The sequence below is a fragment of the Triticum dicoccoides genome, chromosome 6A (assembly GCF_002162155.2).
Source record: "Triticum dicoccoides isolate Atlit2015 ecotype Zavitan chromosome 6A, WEW_v2.0, whole genome shotgun sequence".
Lineage (NCBI taxonomy): Eukaryota > Viridiplantae > Streptophyta > Magnoliopsida > Poales > Poaceae > Triticum > Triticum dicoccoides.
The window spans coordinates 504,779,448-504,788,432 of record NC_041390.1 but is presented as its reverse complement, the minus strand read 5'-3'; the positions used below and the strand labels follow the sequence as shown (position 1 = coordinate 504,788,432).

Genomic DNA, 8,985 nt, shown 5'->3' with positions numbered 1-8,985 from the left:
AGATCGTATACCACCTTGTGATCGGATCTTACGGTTGCATCTGCAGGAAACGGAGAGTGTTCAGTATAAATGTGGATTGTCCTTGACAAATATTTCCTCCGTTCTCAAATGTAAGTTCTTTTAGAAGTTTTAATTTGGATTACACACGTATTTTTGAGTGTAGGTTCGCTCATTTTGCTCCGTATGTGATCCATATTAGAATCTCTAAAAAGACTTATATTTTGAAAGGGAGGAAGTATTTCATAAAGCTGCTGGAGCTAAAAACAGATCAATGTATTTCCGCGAAACAATGCATGGTTATCGCAGAAAGAAAACCCGGTTTTACAATATCTCAGGTGCCTGAAAATTTCCTTTGCGCCAGTCACTTTTCCTCAGGTGCCTGAAAATTTCCTTTGCGCCAGTCACTTTTCCTGATTCATTCCGAGCTCGCCGAAGATGGGATCTCGTTGGAGAAGAGGCAACCCCGCTATGCATCTTAGGGGGGAGGGTGTAGGGATCGCCAAAATTCTTCACCAATGTGGTGGGGCTTAGAGGGATGGTCGGGGCGATGGGGGAAGGTTAAAGGGAGGGCGGGGTGGCGATAGCCGCCGGCCGCGTGACACAGAGGCAGACGGTTAGGGCTGAGTCGGAGGGGGGCTGCAGGATCAAGGAAGAAGATGAACAGTGACGGTTAGAGGAGGAAGAAGAAGACCAAGATGTTCATCCATGATCTGATGGCTGGGAGTAAAAGTGACCGATGCAAAAGAAATTTCAGGCACCTAAGGGATAGATGGTCGAAAAACAGAACAATGCATTGTTATTAAGGAGTTGTTCGGCAGTCCTTCAGCTCCCTGAAATCTGAGAATCTGTGGAGCTTCCTTTTCCCCGCTTCATCATTTTTAGCTACAACTCCACCAACTCCTGAAGTGGATTTGAGGAGCGGGAGAGTCTCCGAACATGTCCTAATACTAGATCATTTTGTTCTCATGATGCTCCAATTTTGCAGGGCAGTTAGAAGAAATCAAAAGTATCAGGAAACTGCATTTGATTTGGGTTTCCAAAAAAAAAAAGGAAACGCCCACGCATTTTTGAAAGGTGGGTTGGCGGATTGCGTGGCGGCCAGCGTGTTCGCGCCTCTTCCACACCTTCCCCCCTCCCGCCTCCTCCTACCTACCCTCTTCTCCTCCCGCCCATACCTCCGCTCGTCGCCACTGTATTTATTCGCGGAAAGCAGCCATTGCCCTGTGTAGTCTGTACCTCCTCCACCCTCGCTGCGTATACGAACTCGCGAGCCGTTGTTTGTCTAGTGCAGGCAGGCTCTGCTCCTTGGCCATTCCGGGAAGCTCTCCGTCTCTCGTATAACAGAGGATCATGATCAAGGTCGCGGCGCCGGAGGTGCAGCAGCCGCAGGCCGTCGCCGCAGCCGAGGCGGTCTCGGCGGTGGTGCCGGAGGCGACCATCTTCCGGTCCAAGCTTCCGGACATCGACATCCCCAGCCACCTGCCCCTGCACGAGTACTGCTTCGCCAGGGCGGCCGAGCTCCCGGACGCGCCGTGCCTCATTGCCGCGGCCACGGGGAGGACCTACACGTTCGCGGAGACGCATGCGCTCTGCCGCAAGGCCGCCGCGGCGCTGCACCGGCTCGGCGTCGGCCACGGGGACCGCGTCATGATCCTGCTCCAGAACTGCGTGGAGTTCGCCGTCGCCTTCTTCGGCGCGTCCTTCCTCGGCGCCGTCAGCACGGCGGCCAACCCGTTCTGCACCCCGCAGGAGATCCACAAGCAGCTCGTCGCCTCCGGCGCCAAGATGATCGTCACCCAGTCCGCCTACGTCGACAAGCTCCGGCACGAGAGCTTCCCGAGAATCAGCACAAGCGGCGGCGACGACACGCTCACCGTGATCACCGTCGACGACGAGGCGGCCACCCCGGACGGATGCCTGCCCTTCTGGGGGGTCGTCGGGTCCGCCGACGAGGGCTCGGTCCCGGAGGTGTCCATCTCGCCGGACGACGCCGTGGCGCTGCCCTACTCGTCGGGCACGACGGGGCTGCCCAAGGGCGTGGTGCTGACGCACGGGGGCCTGGTGTCGAGCGTGGCGCAGCAGGTGGACGGCGAGAACCCGAACCTGTACATGCGGGAGGGGGACGTGGCGCTCTGCGTGCTGCCGCTGTTCCACATCTTCTCGCTCAACTCGGTGCTGCTGTGCGCGGTGCGCGCCGGCGCGGCCGTGATGCTGATGCCCAAGTTCGAGATGGGCGCCATGCTGGCGGGCATCGAGCGGTGGCGCGTGACGGTGGCCGCCGTGGTGCCGCCGCTGGTGCTGGCGCTGGCCAAGAACCCCGTGGTGGAGCAGCACGACCTGAGCTCCATCCGGGTCGTGCTCTCCGGCGCCGCACCGCTCGGCAAGGAGCTCCAGGACGCGCTCCGTGGCCGCCTCCCGCAGGCCATCTTCGGACAGGTGCGTGTGTACATATCTGCCGCCCGCGTGATCCGCTGTTTTTCACTCCAGCATTAGAACATACTCTAGGAACTTGAATTAGCATGAATTACGAGTTTGCATTGTAGACGATCTTGAATTACTCCAGCTTCTTCTTTTTGGCGGGAAGTCTTGAATTATCTTTTTATTTGCGACGAAAATCTTGAGCTAGCTTGAGATAGAGCATAGGAACATCTCACCACACTTCAACTGAATCTAACTGAAGCGCATTTGATCGAAGAGAGGACGGTCAGTTGTTCCATCTTGACTGCAAAATTTGGCACAGATTATTCACTCCATGCCGCTGTGCAACATGCCCACAACCCACGGCACGCTCGGCCATCAGTTATGTGATCTGTATTCATTCAGTACTGCTCGAACATCGCTAGCAACGGTGAGGGCGTTCCTGAACAAGTAGCCAAAAATGGCAGCTGCACGGGCTGTCGTCTTGCAGCCGTAGAGCGACGTGTACTAGCCCGTCCACCAGGGCCATTCTGCTCGTATATGTGCCAACGCAACGCCACACGCTCCACCAAACTAGCGCGTATACGTGCAACGCCACTGCCCGCTCCTTCCACGGAGGCGTGCAACGCGTGTGCGAGGCATGCACATGCAGCAGCTTCAGGCTCCACGTACGCACGCACCAAGCGTACGTACGTACGTACATATAGATACTCAGCTAATCTACGTCGGATGAGTATAGAAGCTGCGTGCCGTGTTGGGAAAATGGCACTGCCGTACGGTTCACACAATCACACGTCGCGTCGATGAGACGTTGGTTGCTCAACTAATCCATGTGAGCCGCTCGCCGCTCGCCGCACCTACCTGGATGGTCCCGGCGCGTGCGTCACGTGGTGGCGCGCGTCCCACCGTACCGGCCAGGTGGCCACGGGCGCGAAGCTGACACGTGAGGTTGTCGCTGTGCGCGCAGGGGTACGGGATGACGGAGGCCGGGCCGGTGCTGTCCATGTGCCCGGCGTTCGCGAGGGAGCCGACGCCGGCCAAGTCCGGGTCGTGCGGCACGGTGGTGCGCAACGCGGAGCTCAAGGTGGTCGACCCCGACACGGGCCTCTCCCTCGGCCGCAACCTCCCCGGCGAGATCTGCATCCGCGGCCCGCAGATCATGAAAGGCTACCTGAATGACCCCGTGGCCACCGCCGCGACGATCGACGTCGAGGGGTGGCTGCACACCGGCGACGTCGGCTACGTCGACGACGACGACGAGGTCTTCATCGTCGACCGCGTCAAGGAGCTCATCAAGTTCAAGGGCTTCCAGGTAAACAAACACGACATCTCTGAAGACGTGCACGGCACCACTTTCTACAGTATGACTTAACTAACACTGTGATGATACCCCGTACGTGCAGGTGCCGCCGGCCGAGCTGGAGGCTCTGCTCATCGCGCATCCCTCCATCGCCGACGCCGCCGTCGTCCCGTAAGACAACCATCATCTCAGTAATGTCTTCAAGTACATCACTTGTTCAGCTTCAAGAACAATATCGAACTGGCCTGGGTAATAAACTGGGTGCGTGTAAATGAATGGATGGCAGGCAAAAGGATGACGCCGCCGGCGAGGTCCCGGTCGCGTTCGTGGTGCGCGCCGCCGACTCCGACATCGCCGAGGAGGCCATCAAGGAGTTCGTATCCAAGCAGGTAGTCACACACGAGAGCAGCTACAGAACCTTGGTCGCTGAATCGATCGGCCATCTCTGACCACGGTTAGTTTGCCAATTTTCAGGTGGTGTTTTACAAGAGGCTGCACAAGGTGTACTTCACCCATGCGATCCCCAAGTCGGCGTCAGGGAAGATACTGAGGAAAGAGCTCAGAGCCAAGCTCGTCTCCCCCGTCACTGCCTGAACAACTACTATTACTACATCCAAGACGTCATTTTTGGACGGACGGCAATTCCAAGATATACATGTTTCGCCTTCTTTGTCATTTGGAAGATTGTAGTACCACGCGGAGTGTATCGCCTGTGGCTGTTAGTGAGGCATGGAGGAGGAAAGTTTTGTCTGTCCATACCATGTTTTTGTACGCTACTCTCTCCATTGAGGAGCACCACTACCACACATGTACTGGGCTCATCATGATGTTAATCAGGATTGGTTCATTTCGACCTCAACTTGTTTTGGCCAAAGCTTAAGCAATCGCCTGAGTGAGCACAGACAGAAAAGCAAATAGCTACGTACGCCTAATTAACGCAAACTGGAAGATGAGAAGTTTGCAGCAACTTATCAACTGAACAAACTGTGGACGACAAAGTATCATCGTATGCAAATAAACAAGCGACCCAATCCCTAACTGAATGTACGTGCAGTGCAGTCTTCTACCGGATGAATACAGACATCGTTCAGCAGTATAAAAAGCAGCAGACATGCTGTGTATCCCTAATGGAACTCCGCAACTTGCTGGCCCGGTATTTAGAAGTTGATTAGGTCATCCTTCTTTGGGTCCTGCCTTTTGGACACGTCCTGGGAACTGCTTCCTCCCTTCTTGCCAAATATCATCTCATCGAGATCATCAAGGATATCATCATCGCCGCCTGACATTGCTCTAGCAGCAGCTGGTTTTCTGACCAGGGCATCCTCATTGCCAACAGTCACGGAATCTTCATGCTCCGTGGCAATTGGTATGACCACTGGCTGTTCTGTACGCGCCGAAGCCATGGGCTTCTTCATCTCTTCGTATTTGGATAGCACTTTCAGGACTTCATCATTCACACTCAAGGCCTCGAAGAGCAAGGCCTCATTGTCCCCAGCCGTCTCGATGAATCTCTGGATAGTATGTTGAGATTGGTAGCATTGTTGCACAAGAGTGGTTGTTAAGTCATCCTGTGGAAGTCGCAGAACCAGTCAAAACACAATAGCAGATAACCTTCACAGTTCATGAATATCACTTTCAACTTCCAGATAACAGAATCAATCATCACTAGCTTCTTGTCAGTTTAAAACCATGTCCAATAAAATGTACTTTAAAGTTTGAAATATTACAATGACAAAGCATGTTAGATTAGTAACTACTTCCATTTGCACAAAATACATAGAGTGAGTATTTTTAATAATGACTGGTTTTCACTGTTTCTTGCTGTTAATGTCATCAGTATCAGGGAACATCATTCGTGCTCAATAAAGCAGTAACCAACAATAATTAGATTTTCTAAGTGACTGGCAAATAAGCAATCCAGTTTAGGTAGTACTCCCTCCGTTCCTAAATCCGTATATAGTCCATATTGAAATCTCTAAAAACACTTATATTTAGAAACAGGAGGAGTATGTTACAGACCCACTCCATCAGGACAACAGAGTAAAATGAGCACCCGTTGTAATAAAATGAGCAAAATACTTACAACAGATTTTAAGAATAACAATGAACTGCACATGCACATCACCTCATGATTACTAAAGTACACAATCATATCTCATCCAAAATATCATACATTGAGCCAAACCAAGTGACAGTACTAGCCTGATCTATCAGCAGCACAAAACAGCAACAAGTACAGAAAGAAATTGTTAACTGCAAAAGCTGCTTGAGGAAACCGATCTCACACATAGAAACTGTTATCAATAAGCAGACATCTGTGTGTACAGTATAGTACAGTCAAAAGTATCTATACGAGCTTGGGATAAAGTTATACAAAATCCAGTTACCTGCAAAGCATCCTGCTGAGGGGAGGATGAAAGAACAGTTGAAAGAAGTTCCATGCTGTTACGGGCCACATCGAAAGCTTCCTTTGTTTCTTCAGCAGTATATGTATGCACATGTACATCTTCGAATATCTGCTGGGAGAAATTTGCAGCAACTTCAGCTTCAGCAACAGAGCGTGGTGGAGTAAATATGGGGCCAGGCTCTCATTGTCACGTCCAGGAAACCGAATTCCTCTTGATTTCAGGCTCTGTAAAAAAAATAGATTAGCATAATGTACTTGTAACCACCAAGGCACTAACCATTACCAACGCACTAATCATATGGGTTTATTATATTACCATCAAAATGGACACTGAAACAACTTTTGGATTATGATATTATTTAGCACAACTGAATAAACGGCAAAGCTGCTACCAAAGATACTGAGTGATTCACAAGGTGATGAATAAAGCAATGACTGCTAATACTAACCACCAGCTTCTAACCACAGAAGTATGAAATTATTAAAGAGAGGTCTGAGTGGTTCGACGAAGCGATGTACCCCTTTGCTAACGGCTAAAACAACCCTCAGCAGGTTGGTCCTAAATTGGATTCCTTCCTTGCTTACATAATGGGGCAACAGAGATTATCGTGGCTTTATTTTTAAAGCAGGGCGAAAGCCTATTTTGAGGAGATTATCGTGGCTGATTTTTTTATGAACAGGTTGGAAAATTAGCCTCACTGACACGGGACAAAATTAGCAAATCTAAACATAATACACCAATTTGTACTGCTGATTTCTCTAGTGATGGAGGAACGAAATAAAGGGGACATTAATTTTACCTTGTAGGTTTGCTCATAGACCGGCAAGTAGCGGAGCTCATCACCAGATTCTCCCCATGCTTCAATGAGCGTGAGGGCCTTGTTCCTGTTATTGACCACCGTCTGGGGGTCATCAATCAGCCTGACCATCTCATCGAGAATCCTCTCGGCCGCAACCTCGGAGAAGGCCTTCTCGCAGTTCTTGACGATGGTCTCGAGGAGGAAGAGGGCGAGGAACTGAACCCTGGCCTCCTTGAGCATGATCCGCTTCTTGATCCCGCGGATGAGGTCGACGCTGTTCACCTTCTCGGTGTTGATCAGGTCGCAGATTTCGAGGTTGGCGGCCCAGTCGGGCCCCTCGAGGGTCTCGGCGGTGGCGTCCTCGACGATCTTGTCGGCCGGGGTCTGCGCCTGGAAGAGCTCCTTCATCTTGAAGCTCATGGAGCTCATGCCGGCCTGCATCTGCTTGCCCACCTCCGACCCGGTGATCTTGAGGCGCTCGCCGAGGGCGTTCACTTTCTCCATCAGATTGTCGCTCATTTTCGCTGCCAATACGCAAAGAAAAATCGCACGGCACCGTTAGATTAACGTGTCGGCGCGGAAGTTCAATCCGAACGAACGAACGAGCAATTTATTTCTGATCTAATCTAATCTAGTAGAGTTGTTAGTAGACCAGAGGGTCGAAATTGAAAGGGAGGGCGCAACCAACCGCCGGGCCGAAATTGGGGGAAAGCGGAGGATCGATCGAGGGTTTGGGGCCGAGACGATACCTTCCGCGGCGAGAATCGAGGGCGGCGGGGGAGGGGGGAGCCGAATCGAACTGCGGCGAGGGCCTCGCACGCGTGGTGGCGTAGATTTGGCCGGCCGCTCCGCGTGGTTTGTTGGTTGGAGTTCGCCGGTGCCTTCCAGTCGAGGTCTCCTTCGGCTTTTGGGGGGGCTTTTGGTGCCGCTGCCAAGTGCCAAGTGCCAGCAACTGTTGTACTTTAGGGAGGAGTCTCTTTTCCTTCCTTCCACGCGCTCGCACCATATTCTTCTCAGAATAATAAAATAACCCGGGCCACTAAAAAAAACCGGGTAGGATTAGGCAGACGGCACGCTCTGCAATTTGACCCGTATGTCTTCTGACTTGGTACTGATAAAGCGTTATGGAGTCAGTGGATTTGTTCATGCACGGTAGTCAACCCGGCAATCCGACCCATGGGGACCCGAATGGGTAGGGTATGGGTCGTCGTCTTCATCCATGGGTCTTGCCCATGGGTAACCTGATTAGTAGTGGGTAGGGTATGGGCGCAGGTTTGTGCCCATGGGTCACCCGATGGGTCACCCGATTATTATTAATAATCATATTTATTTGTTTTACATGGATTGTTATTTGAAAAAGTCACTTTATATGGACATTTTTCTCTAAAAATAGCATCTAGTAGACCGCGCTATGCAGTTCAGAACTAGCTGCCAGCTTTCCCAGTAAAATAGAGTAAATCTTTGATCAGCCCACAACATGCAGCCCATGTGTATATACTAGCACACTTCACATGCAGTTAACTGGGGTCCAAGACGAACCCAGACCACGGGCCTTGCTCCTTTTTCCATTCACACTAGGCCAAAATTCATTTTGAGATTGGCCCATGCAGATAGCCAGCCGCACCACACTACCTCGCAGGTGCACGTAGTTTAGTACCACCTCGACCAGCCAGGAAGAATGAAAGCATCTGCAGCACTATAAAGCTAGGAGGAGGCTGACTACCCAATCACTGGTTGTGGCGTATGGCATAAACGCTTTGTTACTAAAATGACAGGTAGTTTGCATTGAAAGACCCCACCTTCCTCAAAATGTTGGGCAAGAAAAATTGATAAACATAAAAAATTGTTTAAAATGGCCTGTGCTACAATACCCGATGGGTGCCCGACTGGGTCGGGTTACCCGGTGGGTTCGGGCATGGGTCCCGTTCTAGACCCATGGGTAGGGTCGTGGGATGATGATTGACCCGATAGCAGACTCGGGCATGGGTCTGGTATAGGTTGACCCGGCCAAACCCGATCCGATTGCCAGGTTGACACGGTAGTACTCCACCCATTGATAA

At 51.6% G+C, this 8,985-nt stretch overlaps 1 protein-coding gene and 1 pseudogene across 1 annotated transcript; one reads left to right on the top strand and one right to left on the bottom strand.

Moving 5' to 3' along the window:
• The first annotated feature begins 1,217 nt into the window (after positions 1 to 1,217).
• LOC119317512 (probable 4-coumarate--CoA ligase 2) lies at positions 1,218 to 4,571 on the top strand. The gene is made up of 5 exons (XM_037591984.1): positions 1,218 to 2,436; positions 3,386 to 3,730; positions 3,822 to 3,889; positions 4,005 to 4,107; positions 4,193 to 4,571. Exons 1-5 carry the CDS (start codon positions 1,351 to 1,353, stop codon positions 4,310 to 4,312), a joined length of 1,722 nt encoding a protein of 573 aa, XP_037447881.1. The 5' UTR covers positions 1,218 to 1,350; the 3' UTR covers positions 4,313 to 4,571.
• A 97-nt stretch (positions 4,572 to 4,668) lies between these two features.
• LOC119317513 lies at positions 4,669 to 7,876 on the bottom strand (annotated as a pseudogene).
• Positions 7,877 to 8,985: the final 1,109 nt, after the last annotated feature.